This window comes from Dermacentor variabilis, chromosome 11 (genome assembly GCF_050947875.1).
Source record: "Dermacentor variabilis isolate Ectoservices chromosome 11, ASM5094787v1, whole genome shotgun sequence".
Lineage (NCBI taxonomy): Eukaryota > Metazoa > Arthropoda > Arachnida > Ixodida > Ixodidae > Dermacentor > Dermacentor variabilis.
This window is the reverse complement of record NC_134578.1, coordinates 103,269,565-103,290,083: the sequence shown is the minus strand read 5'-3', so window position 1 is coordinate 103,290,083 and position 20,519 is coordinate 103,269,565. Positions and strand designations below refer to the sequence as shown.

General features: G+C 46.4%; 1 protein-coding gene and 1 pseudogene across 2 annotated transcripts in view; one reads left to right on the top strand and one right to left on the bottom strand.

Annotated features, from left to right (window-relative positions):
* The window catches only part of LOC142563972 (uncharacterized), a 45,518-nt gene that overhangs the window by 11,345 nt on the left and 13,654 nt on the right, over positions 1-20,519 (bottom strand). For both annotated transcript variants that reach the window (XM_075674727.1, XM_075674728.1), the window contains 2 exons: positions 18,214-18,500; positions 154-361 (listed from right to left, as the gene is read on the bottom strand). In XM_075674727.1, the coding sequence (XP_075530842.1) occupies positions 154-361; positions 18,214-18,500 (495 nt within the window). The remainder of the gene's footprint in view (positions 1-153; positions 362-18,213; positions 18,501-20,519) is intronic.
* On the top strand, positions 14,911-15,873 carry LOC142564419 (uncharacterized; annotated as a pseudogene).

The following is a 20,519-nucleotide window of genomic DNA, read 5'->3' as shown; positions in this document are numbered from 1 at the left end:
TTACATTAGGTTCAATGGCGACAGGGTGGGGGGGACTCATCGCAACTATACTTAAACTGGAATTACTTATTAAGCAGGTACATATTAATGGTTCGACACTGCAGCAGGAAGAGTCGCGTAAATTTGGCACTCCTAGTAATGCGACACCCTTACCTATGACGGCTCCCACACGGATATGGTCCAGTGGCTGCTTGGCGGCTCCTTTGCTGTTCCTTCCCATGAGGCACTTTCCTTGCAGTTCATCCGGAGTGAAGACTATGCGAAGGAGGCAGCGGCCAAACTTGGTTGCACTGGTGGTGTGGGACTTGAAAAGCTCGCCCAGTTGCTTTTCCTCCACCAAGACGCCATTACCGATATCCACCTGAAAATAGGAACAGTACAAGCACATTGGCAACATGAACATCAATTCAAACAGGGACACTAGGCGAGAATAGTTAAGGGAATCCAGGGGGCTGTGCTTCTCTGTTAGTTGCTACCATTTTAAAAAAACATACGGAAGAGAATATGTAGGGGGAATTACCGTATTTACACGATTGTAAGTCGACCCCTTTTTTTAAATTTGAAAGTCTGAAGTTGGGGGGTCGACTTACAATCGAAACCAAAACATGGCCCCGCCAAAAAAAAAGCGATACCAACGGGAGCTACAACGTAGTTACAATTTTATGTTTGCTCTATGGCCCGACCCGTATCTTTTCGCTATCCCGCGTGTTCGTTCGCATTTCGGAAGGGTTTTTCAACATTTTTGAGAGTCTTACAGTGCATGCAACACTCATGGGGGGGGGGGGGGGGGGGTACCGATAGTTGATGGAAGCGCCACTGTTCCCATTTGCGGCGGCACCCTCAGAACGGCGGGACTTGCGGGGAGTATCGGTAGTTCATGGAAGAGCAGACAACGCTCGCGGGTTTCTCTTTCTCTGTTTAAAGGCATTGGTATTGGTTTGACCAACTTTTTGACACGTTCCACTTGACTGCCGGCTACGTGCTACTTCTATGCTTCCCCAGTCGCCATGAGTGCTCCAGGCCCACTAATCGTTCGGCACTCGTTCACAGCAGCGTTCAAGAGGGCTGCCATCCTTTGCGCCGAAGAAAAAAATCACTGCGCAGCCGGCCACAATTACGATGTTTCTAAACAGGTGGTGCGAGAGTGGCGACTGCAGTGAAGCGAAATTTTCACCCTGTGGCTGTGGCGGCAAGTGACAAATTTCCCACGTGCAGAAGTCTGGACGCTTTCCGGAGCTGTAGGCTAAGCTTGCAGCGCACGTCGCTGAAATGCGTGATCGGTCCCAGCCATTGAAGTGCGACGTGGTCATGAAACAAGCCCGGACCTTCGCCTTAATTTTAAGGTTCTGCTCCGCCATGAGTACGAGTGGCTGGCGGCAGAAGACTGCGAAATTCCGCCAACCGGACCTGTCAAAAGAGCCTCCCTGACAGCTGCGTGTGGTTGGGTGCATTTGGCGTGGGCTGCTGTTCTGCAAGATGTCCTGGTGCGGTCGTTTGCCAAATTTGAAATTTCGCTGGACCACGACGCACTGTGGGACCGCAGCAACGATGACGATGGCAGCACTAGTAAAGACGAGTAGCTCAGTGACCATGTCAGCTACTAATAAATTTTCGTTATCGAATGCGCCCTCGGGTATGCTCTCTTATTTTTTTCCGGTCAAGCGATATGGAGGGGGGTGGGGGTCGACTTACATTCGAGTCTACTTACAATCGTGTAACTACGGTAATTGCTATTTAATTGAAGTTTATAAATACTACGGTAAAGCGAAATGAAAGTAGATGAGAATATAGGTGCCAAGTATGGCAGTGCTCTGGGGCCCGAGCACCTTCCAAAATTTCCCAAGTAGGCGGGGGGGGGGGGGGGGGGTGGCCCCCCTTTTAACTTTAAACTTTATTGTGACTAATGGCTTACTGCACCATTGCTGGCACGGATGTACACGGCATTTAATTCATACTTTCACTTTATTTCTGCAAATCCTGACATAGGAGGACAAGTGCATTAGAAGCCAGAAGCGGCAGCTGCCTCATCCATATTTTCTCACTTCAACACCGTTTTAGATATTGCCATTGTAAACACCATGTACAGAGCAGTTCACTGTTAAAGGGAACACTAGAGCATGTGGTATCTGCTCTGTGCCACCGCCGGTCGGTGGCTGCACTCTTTTGTCGTCTGCTACTGTCTGTAGCCACGCTTCGGATTGTTGTGAAGAGAGCAGCTCGTGTAGTTCATACATGAAAGCAGCTTTCCTTCTAGCTGGAAGGAAAGCGATGGGTTTGATCTACAATCAGATAAATGTCGTCCTACACATCAGCTGCAATGACACTGCCATCTTTTCTTCCCCTTACCGATACATAAAGAATTGCCTGCTTCAGGAAACAGTGCGCACAACAATTCCCACTATTCCACAATGACTCGAGTGCCATACAATGAAAGGCAGCGTATTGTTGAACTGTGGATAGGGACATTAAGTCAATGCGCTATTTCAAGATTAATGTAGAGGCCACTGAAAACAGTTAATAGAATTGCTGAAGCATGTAAGAGCAAGCGATGCATAAAGAACGCTCCTCTGAAGCCACGGCATAGGGCCATGAGCCATGCGGAAGACCTTGCCATTGTGGCTGCTGTGGCTGACAAACCCCAGGCTTCTGTTCAAGACATCAGACAGCCTTGGACTTAATGCTTCAAATACAGCTGTGAAGTGCCGCTTGTATCAGGCAGGGCTATAAAGCAGAACGGCTGCATAGAATGTCCTCCTTCACACTGCTAACAAGGACAAGCAGCTTCAGTTTGCAAAGTGCCACGCAGGCTGGACGGCGCAGAATTGGAAGAGGGTTGCCTTTGATGGCGAGTCTACTTTCATCACCTGTAGGGACCAGAAGGCACACATCTGGCACCCTGACTGCCCTTGGTAATACAGGGCCCATATTCTGAAACGTTTGCCTCCCTCGAAACTATCATCTTGGCCACGCCTCTGCCAACAGCGCGCACAGATTCGTTGTTTTAGCAAAACCGGAAAATAAACAGTGCCATCTAGTAGTTCTGGCCGTCATTTTGACGCCATGGTGTCAACAGGTGCTCTTGACATGTATTGAATAGACGAACACGTCTTTTGACGTTTGTTTGATGGTTGAGTGTAGGAAATAAGAGAGGTGGTAGTTTATAGTGGTTGTTTAGGTGACGTCTGACATGCATTGTTTCGCGGCGATACTTGTTGATTCACTTAAAATAAAACATTTCACACTTCCTTTTTCAATTTATTTTACCGAAAGCGGCCGTAGCTAACCGTGGTCAGTGCGCAGAACCCGTACTGCGGCCACTACACTCGAAAAGAACACATCCAAGCCGCTCTGCACTCGCATGGTACGCTTTCTCATGGGATGTGAAGCATTCGACAGTGCGTGTTCTTAGTGCATGCTGACATCCTGGGTAAGCAACCGCTTGATTTATTGAACATGGCTATCGCGGAAGGCAAACATTTCAGAATACGGCCCCAGTCTACGCTCGTTACAATGGACCCACGTACAGCAGACTTTCGGATATAATGGACCATATTTCGGCCTTAGTTTGTTCTACCTATTTTATTAATGCAACAAAGTTCACTTTTAATGGACTGCGCTACAATGGACTATCGGCTACAGTGCATGAAATTAGCGGCAATTGTTTTCAAAATTGGGCGTATAAAACATACTTTTGCCGTGTACACATGAGTTGACAACAGACTTGAGAGGGTCAGCCAACGATCTTGGCTCACTATCGCACATGCAAGGGAGGAAGGCGTGGCGGAAACATGCTGTCTTCTTTTGCGTGCAAAGCAAGGAGATGGAACGAGAGAGAGGCTGTTAGGCGAGAGAGAGGGAAGTTCTACTCTGGCGGCTGCTGCTCACGACTAAAGCCCCTCCATACACGTTTCTGCCGACCAGGTTAAGTACCGCCAACCTGCCCTCCTCCTCCATGCTCCTCTCCCACTCACCGCCTTAGCTTCCGGCAACAAGCGGAACTTACGTAGCTGCAGCTTCCTGTTCAGAGTGGAAGTGACGCTATGTTTTTTAGCGTTGTTTTCTTTCAGGTCAATGGAGAGGCTTTAAATGCACTAGCTGTGGTTTAAACTGTGAATGCGATTCCATCCAAGAACCACCGCCTATTGTAATCAGCGATCTGCTCGTATTTGCTGCTTCGCGTCAACCTACGACGGGTTGTGCCATGAGCGACAACGTACAGTAGAATGTAGTGTCCGGGCGCTTGGAGACCACTGCCGTTTTTTTGTGCATTTGGAAAACAGCGACCGCGAACTATGGAATACAACAGCGGAATACAACAGCTTTTCCCCTTTGCGTTCTTCTTATGGTGACTGCCATAGCTCTGCTAAGCACGCGCGGGTGTCTCACTATCGTCTAACAGCAGTCAAAGCGGAAATTCACGCAGCGCAACTCCAGGAAGCGGAAACGCCGGAACTGGAAATTTTTTAACCGGAAATTCCAGAACCAGATTTGGTGTGAGGGGAAAAGGCGGTGCACAACAAAGGTTGCCGCTACTTAAGAAAGCGGCGGTGGTGCGCGGATGCAGGGGCTTTACTCACGACATAGCCACCGTATCTTGAAAGCGATGTGGAGAAAGTGCACCCAGTGCCGGTAGCTTTGTATGCACTGTGCTTTTAATGTTTAGTTCAGGTTGAAGAAAGACAGCACAAAGGTCAATTCACTCGCTCCTGCTTCCACACTTATCTTGCTTAATTTGCTATTGAAATCGATGCTTCACCTTTCAGGCGAAACTGCAACTTTTTTGTTTCTTTGTTTACTTTGGACGCTCACCAGTAAAGTTGTTAGACATGGCGACAAAAGTTTCGGAACTGGGGCGTTTCACATGTTACAGACTTCGAATAAAACAGATGTTTTTTTTTTGCATTGTCAGGATTCCTTGCAACGAGAGTTGACTGTATATACCTTTAATATAATGTTGCTTCTTGCACGATTTTTCGTTTCCATAACTGATAGTCGGAAACTCTAGTTCTGAGAATTCCTGGAACCACTTGTGAAAGGGGATGATGTTCCATAATACAATACACAGTATCATTTATGGAACCCTACTTGTCACATCACACGCAGCCTATCACAGTTGACAACTGGGAAAAACTGCTCCCAAATAATTATTTCAAGGGTAGCTTGAAAAATGCAAGGACAAATTTTTCTGGTGGCAATATATAGCAATGGTATCAGCATTGACACATTACATTACATTTCAGGGGCCTCTTATGCTGCAAATATAACAAACCAGAAAGAGCAGAGTCATTTCTTACGTTTAAGAGTTTTCCGAAGCTATCCGTAGTTTCATTTTGTGAAAAGCTTTGCATGGCATAAGCTGAACTTTATATATTGAAGGGATACTGAACATCATGATGCAGCGTTGAGTACGCAAAAACGTCCAGTTTAATGTAAAGATCCACAACTTCCATTGCCTGACAGCATGCACTGCAGATCATACGGTGTGCATTATTTCATACTTCAGCTACAGGCTGAAATACATCCAGCGACTCGACATAAGCGGAAGAACAGTCATCAGCATGTGGGGCTGCATGCCAAAGGACGGCCTCAGGCCTCTCATCAGGCTAGGAGGAAAATTCATGGCTGTCAAATACTGCGACGTCACTGAACAAGTTGCCCTCCCTCATAGTGCAAATGGTGCTTCCCAGCCACATGGCTTCCTGTTCCAGCACAACTCCCCAGTGCAAACAGAAAAAAAAAAAAAACTGTCACTGCTGCAGCGTCACCAAGTGCAAGTTCTGAGCTGGCCACCACAGTCTCCCAACTTGAACCCCACAAAATATGTTTGGGGGACCGTGAAGAAGGCCCTAGCAAGTCGGTGCCTGCATGGGCTCTCTGCGGACAGGCTTTGGAGCACTGTCATGGCCAAATGAGAATGTTTGAAACAAAATGCCTCATTCTGTGAAGCCTTCTATGCAAGCCTTCCTTCAAGAATGAAGGTGGTGCTGGAGGCAAACGGCGACGTGACCAGATATTGAGTGATGCATGGAGTTTATACTTTTGTTAAAGCCGGAGAAGATGACGTGAGTTTTTAGGAGCACCTTTGGCGTCAAGTCCTAATAAAAAGAAGGTTATAAGCAATCAGCATTTTGAATGTGTACCATAAAACGCCTACCGTAAACAAAGGCACCATTTGTAAATGTTAACCTAAAGCTTTAGAACACTTTCGCGTGCTTCTAAACTTTAGCCTCCACTTGTGACTAAAGCTTCCGCAACTGCAGGAGCTTAACACGCTACACAAGCCAATACATTTCCTCATCGAGCTTACCACTGAATTCCACTGAATGCTTGTTCAGCCTATGCATTGCAGCGACTCAAATGTGCATTAGTCTGCATGAGATGGCCGCTATACACGGAGAAATGCTCTCTCATATAATTGTGCCACAAAGAGATGTCTGGAAAAAATTATGCTTGTCTCGCGAGTTCGAATGACAAAAATAACTACAAGGTAATAATTTGCACCACCTAATTCTCCATCAGCCTTACAATGGCTAGCTATCTGTGTGTGACCAGGCAGTCTCCGGCCAACTTTAAGGATGCACGAATGGGTTTCTTTGCGATGATGTGAAGCGCGGCCACAGACGGTAGCAGACAAGGAAAAAGCACTGCCCACTACGCTCACTGTGCGTGAAGCTCATTGCAGCTGCCAACCGACAATGGCGCAGAGCAGACACCATGCAGTCCTGTGTTCCCTTCAACAGTGGACCACTCTGTACATACACAATATATTTAAATATATATTACATTTTTAAACAAAAGGAGGTAACCAATTAACAATTATTTCTAAATGTATGGATAGCTTATGCCTAAAGAATGAATAAGTTGCTGTACGTTCACCTTGCTTCAAATTGCTTTGCTTGCTTTTTTAACCCTGAAAAAAAAAAAAACCCTGCAAACTTTAGTGACCCCTTCAACACTTTTATCAACGGTGGGTGAAACGCACATTAATGATATGTCTCCATATTGCTTCTCTTTCCAGTAAGCAATACTAACGACTTATGATCAAAAAACTAACAAAAATCTCTTCTAACAATTTACAATTATTAGGGATGGAAACATTGCTACTTCTCTGCAGAGGTCATAAATATATACTGTATTTACTCTCATAATGATCGCACTTTTTTTGTCGAAAGAATTGAAGCAAATTCAGAGGTGCGATCATTACGCGGGTTAAATTTCTCATGAAAATAAACATTTTCTTTTTTCATCCCGCATTTGCTGCGAGATGACAAGCAGGCGGCTGCCGCTGTCAGTGCGGGACACCAAAACAAAAATGGCGGTCGGCAGAGCAAGCCAAACGTGATTTTTCTTCTCGTGAGTACATTACGCGCATTGAAACAGTTTCTTCCGTATCAGTAATGAATAATATCGTCAATATCGGCAAGTTTGTGACAATAACGTTGCCATGTCCACTTTGAGGGGACAGAAACAGACATGGGCGCGCTTAGCTGCCAGTGACGTAGAAACACATGGGGGGCATGCTGCGGAAACTGCGACATTTGTCTTCACTGCTATCCTAATATGGCATGTTTCCGCTATGGGTAAGCGAGTCTTATCTTAGCTGCGTTACAAGCATCGAATAGGGTACACTTCTAACGTATCAGTGTAAATGTGGCAACTATCGTTGCCACTCACTATTTGTTGCGTGCCCACGAGTGCAGACGAGAAGAATTGAAAGGCACCCTTTATGTTGTTGACCAAAACCATTACGAAGTCTACAAATAATAAAGCCGAGGCAAGTTTGGTTGTAGCTTTTATTTTTCATGGGAGTGTGGAAAGTGATGAAAGGAATGAAATGGCGCAGCTGCTTAAGAATGTTGGGTGCGTGCAGACCGCTTGGTATGTCTTGAGTCGTTTGCGTAGTATGTGACAGATGGTAAGTGCGATCATCATTAGCTAGGCTTGGCACACGACATATCGCTGTGACAAGTTCAGGGTGTGATGATTACACGGGAAAGAAAAAAAATCAAATTTTGACGACAAAATTCATGGGTGCGATCATTATGCGAGTAAATATGGTACAGAGTGTCCCAACTATCAAACACCAAGATTTTTAAAAAGAGCAATTGTGTTACTTGAGGAAAGCCTAGTGCATATTGTTTCCAGTAGAGTGAAGTAGCCAGTCTTTTTCGTTACTGTTATTTAATTAGGTAACTGTAATTATCTAACTCGAGACATACTGCACTAATTATCAAAGTGTCAACGAGGCATTTGTAGGCACAGCCAAAAGACATCTAACTGCGGTATTTTCAGCGAAATACTAATTACGTACTAATTTTTTCCAACTGACAAATAAACCCACCAAAATATGAAAAATACCACATGACTACACTCCCACATCCATCACAAAGCAGCACCCTCGAACAGGCTCTCTCCCAGTTAGCCAGAACCAAATAAAGGAAATAAAGAACATCATGATAGAGATAAGTGCTTTATCTGTTTGGTGTTGGAAACAAGCTGCGATATCGGTTTTTTTAGCATAGATAAAATTTTTTTTTTTTTGCCACTAGACTTATCACCATAAAGTGCTATCACCAGTGCAAAGGTTTAAAGGTTGGTTTTGTTTTGTCCCAGTTGCCACGTCATTGAAAGACAGAAAGCTGAGCTAGTTGGTAAGGATTCATTATGCAAAAAAGAGCTGAGGCATGCAGACAGGACAAGAGAAGTGGACAACAAGAACAATGGACGTGGAAGTGGACAACACGGCGTTCATGTTGTCCACTTCTCTTCTCTTGTGTCCTGTCTGCACGCCTCGCCTCTTTTTTGCCACGTCTTTCTCTAATGAGCTGAAGGCAAAGATGATCCTTGCCTTGGGATCTGCAAATTCCAATAAGAGGAGGCCGCAAATATATATCAGACATGGAAGTGTGGCATAAGACCAAACGCATCGACGATAGTCAGAAATTATGAAAACCGGAGACAAACTGACCGCTTCCAGAACAGCAGCGGAGAACTCCATCTTTGAGCCCTAGCCTACGTGCGGATGTTCTAGCATTTTTGTTCTCAAATCCTCATGCTAATGTGCAGGACGTGGCCGCCCAGGTACCAAAATTCAAGTCGTCAGTTTGGAGGATTCAAAAGCACTCGGCCCTTCGCCCATACCACCTTAACCAGCACCAATGCTTGGAAGGTAGGAGCCTGTAGAATCGTCTAGATTTGTCGAATTAGGTGCTCACAAAAGCTGATGAGTCGCTGGACTTTTTCAGCAACATCATGTGGACAGATAAACCAATTTTTGCAAAAGTGCCCAGGAAAATTTGCATAATGCACACTATTGGAGTGACTCCAATACACACTGAGCAAAGCGAACATGGCACCATAACAGTGGTTGTTCAATGTGTGGTGCAGAAGTTACGCTGATGCTACAATTGGTCCCATCTTCTTCAATCACACAATGACTGGACAGCATTACGAGTAGGAACCCTTGAAGGAGCGGTGGATCAGTTAAGTCCCGCTGTTACATCTTCTGCTTCTGTGGTATCAGCAAGATGGAGCACCAGCACACAGCAGCTGCCCAGCATGAAACAGGCTGGATGCGACTTTTCAAGCGCAATATATTGGAAGGCACGGGCCTGTAATTTGGCTGGCTAGGTGACCTGACCTCTCTCCACTCGATATCTTTCTTTGGGGTTATGACCGTGTTTGCATGATCGATGTCAGATGAGCTGAAGGAAAGGATAATGGATGTCTGCCACAGAATTCCAGCGTTGGCCATCAAGAAAGTCACTGATGATGTGATAAAGCAGGCTCAGGCTACTGAGACTCCATCAATTCAGACTTGGATGGATATTCCGGACTTCATAAATATACTGTCAGTGTTCTAATGCATTTTCACGACCGATATTTTTGACAAATTTATACTCCAAAGTTCGGTTTTCTGGACTAAATCGTTCATGCCGAGCCACGTTACCTGATCTTCGGCTGGCTTGGCTTTCAGTGGCCCGTTCTAGAGCCTCCAAGATTGCAAGGCGCACACAATCAATAGTGTGTGCACACCATCCTCCAGTCTTGGAGGCCATGCTCGCTCTTTCCTTGGCAGATTAAACACTCCAGGGGATGCCACTTTTCTTTGTTTTCAGTAACCACTACTGTCATAATCACTTGGTGCGTGATCCGTTGCGGCTGCTATTTTGCACGTGCTGTATCCACAGAGCAGGTGTGTCTTGGAGACAGCATTGCATCTTTGTGCAGCGCCACCTCATGAGCCTTGATGCGAGCCAAGTGGTGTGAAGAAACATGGCTTGTTTCTTCGATTTTCAGGGCGATTTCCACTGGCAGAGATCACCAATGTGGTGACGCTCATTTCATATGTATATGAAAAAGTCACTCTTGCACAAATACAAGCAAATCTGATCACCTCCATGCGTAGTATGAGTCAGGGCTTTATTAGAGAACTTTTAAAGGTGCTCTAAGCCCAGTAAATTAAATTTTTTTGGCTCGAGTTTTTCTATTTTTCAGTCCCCGCAAGGTCCAGAAAATTGATAGGCAACTGTATTATATTATAGTAAGACTAAAAAGTTGATACACTGAAATAGACATACAGTGGAACCCCGTTGATACGTTTTTCACCGGACCGAGGAAAAAAAACGTAACAGCCGGGAAAACGCAACAGTGAGGAAAGCTCCGAAAATGAATGAAAAAAGTGCAGCTTCAACTATAGACAATTTATTTCCACAGAGTGCACTTAAAACTTTAAAAAGTCTAGAATGGCGGCTTGCCGTTTCTTTCGCTCGCTAGAAATCACACGTTTCTCAATAGCCTGGAAGGCCGCATTGCTGTCAGCGTCACTGTGAGGTGCGGCGTACCTGCGGAGGAGGTCCAGAGCCGCGACGGCTTCTCCAAATCTAGGATTTGGCAACTCCCCGGCATCATGCGGCTCGTGCTCCTCCTCGTCACCGCGCCACGGCAATGGCAACAGACGAAGGAATATCCACAAGAAATTTTGCCCTCTTTGGCGTAATCGTGCTAACGATTGTTTCGTATTGCTGTGCAGCGCGCGCGTCCGAGCAGCCCGGTTGCGCGCAGCGCGGCGTGGTTTCGCGAAAATGTAAAGAGAGGAGAGCTGGCCCGATAGATGGAGCAACGCCATGGGCAACGCCAACTTCCGACGTCAGGGCATAGAATAAAGAAACAAAGGTCAGGGCCTCTCCCGAGTTTCCTTCCTCCGTGGGTCGACCCGTCCAACAAACCATGCGGCGACCATAATCGCAGTGATGATAGTGAGAGCATTTTTCACGAATGGCCACCTAGTGGCGGCCTCTCGAACTGGCGTGCGGCTTCTTGCAGCCAGTTCCATAGCCAAGCCCGGTCAAAACTCGTCAAAAGCCAAAATGGCGGTTGGAGCGCGTTGCCTACTTTAGCCCAGGCGGGTTCAGGTTGCGACGCAACATGCGGGAACGTTTTCACAGCTACTACGTAACAGCGGGGTTCCGTATACATTGGATCTTATGGAAGCTATGCCGGGACCGGATGGAAACGACATAGCAGCCGGGAAAACGCAGCAGTGAGGAACGTAACAGCGGGGTTCCACTGTATTCCGATTCGGCACTTGGACAGTAGTCTGCATCAAAGGAATTGCCGGTCGACTCACTTGCAGCAGAGCAACTAGCGCGCACGCCCATAGCGTAACAGAACCTGCAGCGGCGTGACTATCACCTCCAGAGTCGGTGCAGAGGAGAGCTGACATGCACATAGCATGAGTATCCCGTCGCACCATGGCTGGCAGCCTAAATAAACACTGGCCACATCAGCTACCTTTTCACACCACCAGCCCCACAAGTTAGTGACACTGGATGACTGAGCCCAGCCATGCCAGCGTCAATACCTCACTCTACCAAGGCTTGGGTGAGGTGGCCTTGCGCAATCCAGCAGACATCTCGCAGTTGTAGGGCGTCCGGGAATTCTACATCGACGTGCTGGACATCCGCTTCCCTACCAACAAGGCTCCAGCTGCGTTCCAGGCTCTGGCTGCCCCCGTACAGTTTCATATAAAAATTACTAGAGAGAACTCTGGCGCTAGTTTCTACGGGAGCTGCAATGAGAACGGTTGTCCCAGCATGGGAATTATGGGAAGTACATGGATTTGCCTAAACTTCATATTTTTGGCTGTAAACGGCCTTGAGACTTTGTAAACTAGTCATCTTCAACAATGTACAGTTGAACCCGACTATATCGAACCTGTTTACATCGAATTATTGTATATATAGAACAAAAATAGCAGCGACTCCCGATATATTGAACGTCGAGCGGCAGAAAAGTGCCCCCAAAAGTTGGCTTTCCCTCGCGGTTGCGAGGAAACCTGACAGCGCGGCTCCATCTAACTGCTCTCCCTCCCATGACCTCACTGCTTCAGACGAGCCGTCGATACCCCCCTGCAAAAAATGATCCTGGCCTGCCCGCAGCGCTTGCTCAGACAGTCAATCAGAGGCTCTTGTGCCCTCGTCATGCAAAATGGCGAAAGTGCAAGTTGTCTCGGTGCTTTTCTGGTCCATTGCATGTGCGCCTTGTGGGCCTTCTCCCGCAGTGTTGCCGTGATGAAGCGGCAAAATTTCCCATTTTGTCGTGAAGCTCGAAATCATAAATCGGGTCGAACGCGGTGAGAAGTCGGATGTGTTCCCACAGCGTGAATGATTCCGAGGAACATTCTCAGGACAATCTTGAATAAAGGAGAAATTAGGGCTAAAGCGGCTAAACTCTTGCCCCGGTGCCCGTGGCTCCCGATGCATACGCATGGCCGTGTACGAGTGGTTCAGCCGTGCCGGCTTCTGCATGCTCGGTGATGACTAAATTCTGATGAATGCGACGCAGCTGTTGCCGGTGTTGCCGAAACTTGGAGCGAGTAGTCAGAATTTTCGGAAGCTGTTGACGAATCAACAGTGGATGAGTTTGTGAGTGCAAATGATGGTGTCGCGACCACGGGAGAGCGCAAAAACGAAGACTACATTGCCGACATCGTACCGAGCACAAGCGAAAGTGGGCACAATGAGGGAAGTGACGGTCCTTTGCCTACATACCCCAAAGTGATTGGTGCACTCTTACTAGTCCGGTGTCTCTGCGCGAATGCGGAAGGTTGCGGCCTCAGCTGCTCCCGACTCCATAGACAATGTGGAGAAGTGCGCGCGTCGCAGGCAGCGAAATTGCCCAAGCAGAAAGAAACGCAGAACTATTTCACGCGAAACTAAGCTAGTTTCATCACTAAAGTGATTTTATAAATAGTATGTGCTCTTATGACATCCAATTATTCAGCAGGCTTATATCAAATTATGCTCTATATCGAACTGATAGGCGTTTTTCTGCAAGTTCGATATAGCCGGGTTCGACTGTACTGCGTAATAAATAATTAAATAAACATAATTAAAATTGTCAGCTGGCAGGATTTGAACACAGGAACAGAAGCCTGATATTGAAACCATTAAGCCACGGACGCATGTATGTAACGACAAGCGAGTGCAACGCCCTTATGAATTTATCCCGGGCATGCCAGTGCGTTGAGACGCTTGGCACATTTAGATTTGGCCACCTGGACAAGCGCAATCGTTGCAATTAATAGCAATTGTGCATGTTGGCGGTGTCTTCTGCACTTTGAAGAGTATAGGTTGCGCTGAAATTTACGACAATAAGATTTATATAGCGTAATATACAAAGCCACAAGAACATCTGAATCCACAAGCACGAAGATCAGACAAAGCCATGTACTTTCCATCATTCCCATGGTGATACAATGACTGCAGCGCCAGAATTCCCTCTAGTAATTATTGTAAGAAACTCTATGCTGCTCCACGGAGTGACTCCCGCTCTGAATTGTCTCCGTCTCTCTCATTGGAACACCTTACTCCCGCCCTCACTCTGTCATTGGAACAAACTTGCTCCGAAACAAGCAGAAAAACTTGCTCCGACTCCGCCATTGGAATTCAACATAAGTAAACAGTGGCCCCGGCGGCTCCCTGTTCACGCCACCAGCCATACAAACCAATCGAACCAATGTGAGCGCATGCAAGAAAAATCTATGGTTGTGCGTAATCCTCTGTTGCGTCCCCAACAGGGGAAAGCTGCTTTCGCAAGAGGAATGAAACAGCCACTCAAGATTTGTGGACAGCATAGACGAATTCGTCAATGCATCGAAGAAAAATTTCTCACTGCTCCGATAAGAGCAGCGAAGACACGGTGAGCACCTTTATCTGCGAGATTGGCGTCATGAACATACTGGTGAGCACCACGGCATGTCCGGTGAGCGGACAGCGCGACCTTTGCATCCATGAGTTGGCCAAAAAACGGAAAGGACTTGCGCCATTTTTGGAGTTGTGGTGCAACAGTGCAGCGTGTACCACGTCTGTTATCTCGTCAACGTATTCATCGCGGTGTGCATCTCTAGCAGAAGACGCTAATGGTGGAGCGTGCGCTTCGGCCAGCCCAAGAGAGTTTCGCCGTGAACATCAAGGCAGCAGCTGCGGTGCGTGCAATTGGAGCTGGACACAATCAAGTCGTCCGATTTTGTGCAGTTCTTGGTTTGCCAAAACCAATGCACCATAAATTGTTCACCGCCATAACAAAGAAAGTGCACTTTGCTGCTACAAAAGCTGTGGCTGATAACTTGGAGTTTGCTCGGAAAGTAACAGCACAGGAAGTGGGATCTGCCAATGTAGCTGTTATGTTTGATGGTACGTACTTGGCAGAAATGAGGCCACAAGAGTCACAATGGCATAGACAGCCATTTCTGTGGAAACAGAGCTTTGCCTATACTTTGAAGCTTTGTCCAACTGTTGCCAGAGTTGCAGTACATGCAAGCCATTTGAAAGCAAAGTGGAGGAAGAACTATGGCAAGCTTTTCGTATGCCAGTGTGCGAAAAAAATGTAGATTCCTCAGTTTATGCCATGGATACTAATGCTGCTGAAAGGAAATGGAATAGGACAGAGTCCTACAGTATTCCACTGAGGTTTACAACCCTCCTTAGCAGTGGCGACAGCAAGGCTTATACAGCTGCGTCAGTGGCAAAATTGTATAGAAGTGTGCCCATCACAAAAGAAGCCTGCACCAGCCATGTAGCCAAGTGGCTTGGAACTGCCCTGCAAAAGCTCAAAATGCCACAAGGGCAGAACCTTACAGATGCAGTCATTCAGCAGCTACAGAGTTACTTTCAAGTAGCCATCTCTGCCAACAGAGGCAGTGCGTGCGGAATGTATTGTGCAATCTGGGCATCATTCTTCCATTCACGCTCAACGGGTATAGCCAAGAGCCATAAGTTTTGTCCAGATGGGGAAGACTCCTGGAACAAATTCAAGCGGGCAGAAACGTTGGGTCAGGCAGCCCCAGCGCACGCCCTTATTCTCACAAACAGCTAAGGCGAGACAATCCTGCCCTTATACAAAAGGATGATGGAAGAACAGCTACTCACTCACTGTGTCAAGGGAAAAACAGCAAGATTTGGCTGTTCTGCCCAAAGACGAGGTATGCCTCGCGTATAGTTGTAGAGATGGCAGCAGCACTCGCTGTCTTGTGGTATAACCAGGGTCACAAAGGCTATGAACTAAGAGCTCACTCTGTTCTCCATTCCTTTTCCTTACCCCTTCCACCTACCTCTTTGCTCTTTCTGAGCTGCGCTACAAGCCTAAAAAAGTCATGACATACCAACTCGCCCAACTGCCAAGCTTTTGGGCTATGAACAAGCTCTGCAGGAACTAGGAGTGCTTCCCTCAAGGGAACTAGTTGAGCTGAGCAAGGATTGTGACAAAAGAAGGATTTCCAGCATGTCAATAAAGCTGACAGCAGAGGCAAGGTCTCCCCGTCGCCGTCTAACCAAGGAGGCTTGTCTTGAGCATGCTGCTCACAGACTCTGAGGGAACAACATATGGCGCAGGTGAATTCTAAAGTTGTGCACTGGATCTGGATACCCTGGCCTGCATTATGTGGAATTTTCCTATAGATTTCAGTGCTACAACAACAACAACAACAAAAATATTTTATAACTGTCAATTGCATTTTTCTCAGCTTCATATATTGGGCCAAACATGGCTTTTGTGCACGACATTTGATGTACTTATTGCGGTCCAACCAAGAACAAATTTGGTGTGCATAATCTTTAAGGCGTGTAGAATGCACCCATCTATCTTTTAATGCAATCAGTTTATCTTTATTAAGGATGAAAATTTTTAATGCACTTGGGTACCAGCCGCTGAAGCACCAGATATGAAATTCTCTCAAAACGTTGCCTGTCAAGGGAATTAGATTATCTTGCATATCAGCACTTGGTGGAGTGTTAGGGACAAGAAAAACCATTTGGCACTGCTATGTCATGCTAATTTCTGTCCAGCAGCTGCACAAACGTGCTGTTTCTCAGTTATGCATGGCACTTAGGACATGAAAGCATTGAGCTATCCTAAAAATAAAAACACATTTGGAATGAGGATATCAAGAGACATAAGTGGCACAATTTTCATTTGTCTAGCATTAATATGTAAAAAAAAAAGGGGTTTCTGAGGAGCGTCTCCTCGGGGGACACGGGTCTTAGACCAAAAATCACGAGAAAATCAGTATTTTGAAAACGGTATTTTTGGAATTTCCAACTATTATTCTACCATTTCGCCAAATTTTTCACATTCTAAATCAATATTTTAGCCGCAATATAAACTTATGGCACCAGTCTGGGCTAAATGTGAGCCAAAGTTTCTGTAAAGAAATACTTTTTCCATGGCGCGTGACGGACCCGCAGTCGTTCGGTCGCACCGACCCGTATATCATTTGAAAGAGCAGTCTCTCATCTTCGTTTTCAAGCCACCACTGGCTCCATCCGCACATTGGCAGTGAAGAAATTCCGCCTCAAAAAGAAGACCGAATGCATGCTCTAATTGGTTAACAAAGGCACGTGAACCTCAGCTAGCCACGCCACTGGCTAGACTGGCGTCGTCTGCATCACTCCGGGGCCGCTCTGCGTACACCGTGCATGCCAACGAGGTTTCCCATGATGACAGCGATGCCGACCTTGACTGCGAAGTTCGCTACGAAGTTCAAATTTAGAAAAAAAAAAGGGAATGGAAGTCAGCGTACAACGTTGAGAAACGACACTCCGCCGCGGCGCTTCCCAATGACATCTAGGAGCGTTTATAGTCTGACGTTATCGGCGCACGGGCGAGGCGGGGTGCATCGCAGTCCGTTGGCTGCGTCCGGTTACACTGGCTGCACCAGTATGTCAAACCATTGGTCTAACGATAGACGCTGTTGTTCTCCCCAACGTGACGTAGCATGTGCTCGCGCTCACACTATGTCGAACTATATTTAGCCCGCCCACTGCCGCAATCGGGTGACACCGGAGATCCCGATGGCGTGTTAGGCCTAGTCCCCTGAAGCGCTCCTGACAATGGCCGCGTTTCCTTGACGGTTCGGCACGACGCTACTATTCTGCAGCCAGAATTTTCGCGGCATATTGACAGTGGAACTTTAAGGAAAACTTTAAGCTTTAGTGCCAACTCCTACTACTGACCGAAAATCGGAAGAACTAAATCACGTTGACAACACTGCTGCCGGAACAAACGAGATGCTGGCTACGTCTGCTGAGCATGCATCTGCTGAAGACCTGCAGCGGGTGTTCAGAAAGCATCCCCTTAGTGACACTAGACAGACTACATTCCTGGAGGGTACTAACGCAATAGCACTTGTATATATTCAAATATTTTGTGGTGTTCTGTTATAAAAATAAGCTCTTTCTTTTTCAAGTTTTCTCAGAATCTCATTTTTGGTGTTTTTTAAACTTGCCAAAGCACTATCTCGGTCTTCAGGGCACATAGAACCATAATTTTCAGACCGACATGTAGCTACAAGTGTGCTTACAGTTGTGTTGCTTACACTTTGTAGTATCCAGCCATGTGTCTTTATAATCATTCTGACTAATACTCTTCTTACAGCTGTTCAGATAAACAATAGGTGATTAAATTTAATTATATATCGAACCACTCAGTCAATTTGAAAAGTAATTACATTTTTGGAATCAGCATGAAAAACTGTCTAGGTGACAATTTTTATTAAATTTAGTCAAAAAATAAAAAATAAGGTTTCTAAACCCCTCTTGCGCCCTTAATAAAAGTTGGAAAGTATCAGCTGTGCTGCAAACTGTTCTTGTAAAGCTGTAAAGGTTCTGTAGTTTTGTTGTGAAAGTACCCCAAGACAGAGAGAACGAACCATACCATGGACGAGTCATTACATATGCCGCTGTCCAGTGTGCTGCTGCTTCCACTCATTCTGGGATTCCTCCTGAGACCCTTCCGAAGACCCTTTCGTAGACCCTTCCGTGGAACATTCCTCTGGCCCTTTCTTGAAAAGCTCACGGGACTGTCCTCTTGTTCAGGCAGCAGTTGGCTGTTGTCCGCACTTGTCACGCCGCTGTTCCTGGGATTGTTCTTGTCCCTGTTCGCTCGTTCGGGTACCAGTTGCTCAAGGCTCTTCCCCAATTCGATTATCTTAGAAATTGATTCTGAAAGAAAAGAATGGAAGGAGTTGTGACGATTGTTTTTGCAACCAACCACAAACGTAGTGGCTGCCCACACCCCAAGAAAGCAACAACATTGTTGAGGCAGAAACAATCACTTCTCCTATCATCACTAAAACCATAAGCGCAGATTATGAGAGGGTTCCAAGGCACAGGCCCACTCCGAAATTTTCTGAGAAAATGGGGGGGGGGGGCAGCACACACACCCCCAGCGATGCCAAATCAAATCCCCCCCCCCATTTCTCATTACCAGAGCTCTGTTACCCACATCATTTGAGGATTCTTTTGAGCTGATTCTACCATTTCACTTCAAAGTATATATGTGTATTGTGATAAAAAGCTTACTGCATCACTGCTGGCGCACACGTGCACTGCTTTTATTTCGTGCTTTCGCTTTATTTCTGCAAACCTCATCCATATATTTTCACTTCAACATTGTTTTAAATTGACACGGTAAACACCATGCAAGGACACCATATATTTAAATGTATACACAGGACAAATTTTATGATATCTTATTATAAAAACCTGCAGACTTCAGTGACCCCTTCAGCACCGATTGTCTTGGCTTGGCACATTGGCTTGCTAACTAACAATGCCATAATGTGCTAGTGCAACTGAGCAAGGACATACAAAGAAGCAGACGCACAGAGACAGCACTGTCTCTATGTGTCTGTTTCTTTCTACGCCCTCATTCAGCTGCGCTTACACATTATATCATAGATTCAGACCAAGTAGCCCGCCAATGTTTCTTACTAAATTAACAAGCACGGTGTCACGTGCACACAGGTAAACATGAACACATCTCGCTCGATGAGCGCGGAGACTCGCTGTGAAAATATTGGAATTGGGAATCATGACAGCAGCAGTGATTGAATTGACCTTTGTGCATCTCTTGCTTCAATGTGAACGAAACGTCGAAAGCACTGCATACAAAGTTACCGGCACTATGCGCACTCTGTAAATATCGTAGATCGCTTTGAAGATCATGCCCACACGGACGCGCACTTCGGCCACGCCCCAGATCACTTTCAAGAAACGGTGCCCACATGGCCGAGCCATAAGCAGCAGCAGCAGCCGCCGGAGAATAATACCATCCCCGCCCCCTCTCGCGCGAGAGGAGAGGGTGCGCTTCCAGCCCGCCTTGCTCGCGTACACACGCAAGAATGAGCCACATTTGCTGGCTCAACCTCACATGCTTTCACCAACGCATGCAGCACACAGCGACGATTTTATCACGTGGACTTTGTACCAAACCTCACGGAGGTGGCAATGGCAGAAATGCGCCTGAAGCATCTACATTGTTGCCACCGCAATACATAAAGATCTAACCTAGAAGCAATCGTGTTCGGTGCACTTATTTCTACTGCACTCAATAGCAAATTATCCCACGTAGCTACAGCATGGTGAGAGGAGGCTATCACAGAGACTTGCGGCGGATTGCATACTCGCAGCTGAAAAAGTTAGATCAAATGGCCCGGTCCCACGTAAGGCTCATCAAAATTGCGACAGAAAGTACAGCCCTTACACGAGTCTACATGCAAGTTATATAAGCCATATATGTTCCACTAAACATACACATACTAATTAAAATAACAAGCATAGTGTAATGCACGGACCGTGTAAACTTGAAAATATCTCACTGGATAACCGGGAGCACTCGCCACCACAACACTGGTATTATGAAAAATGCCAGCAGCAGGGCAGGACGGTTCGTACAGCTGCACGATTCACCGCGACTGAAAATTAGATTCATCATCATCTGCCTATCTTTATGTCCACTATTAGGACGGCTTCTGTCAGCAATCTCCAATTACCCCCATCTCTTAACTTACTATGCGATCTGTAACTCTAGACGTGCGGAAAAAGGGCCCAGGAAGGAATACAGAGACCACAAAGTTAGCAGCCATCCCTGCTCGCCCTTTATTATTGTACTCAGCAATGATTACCAACAATGAGATAAAGCATGTGGGCTGCACACAGTGATTCGCAGGTACGGCAGGG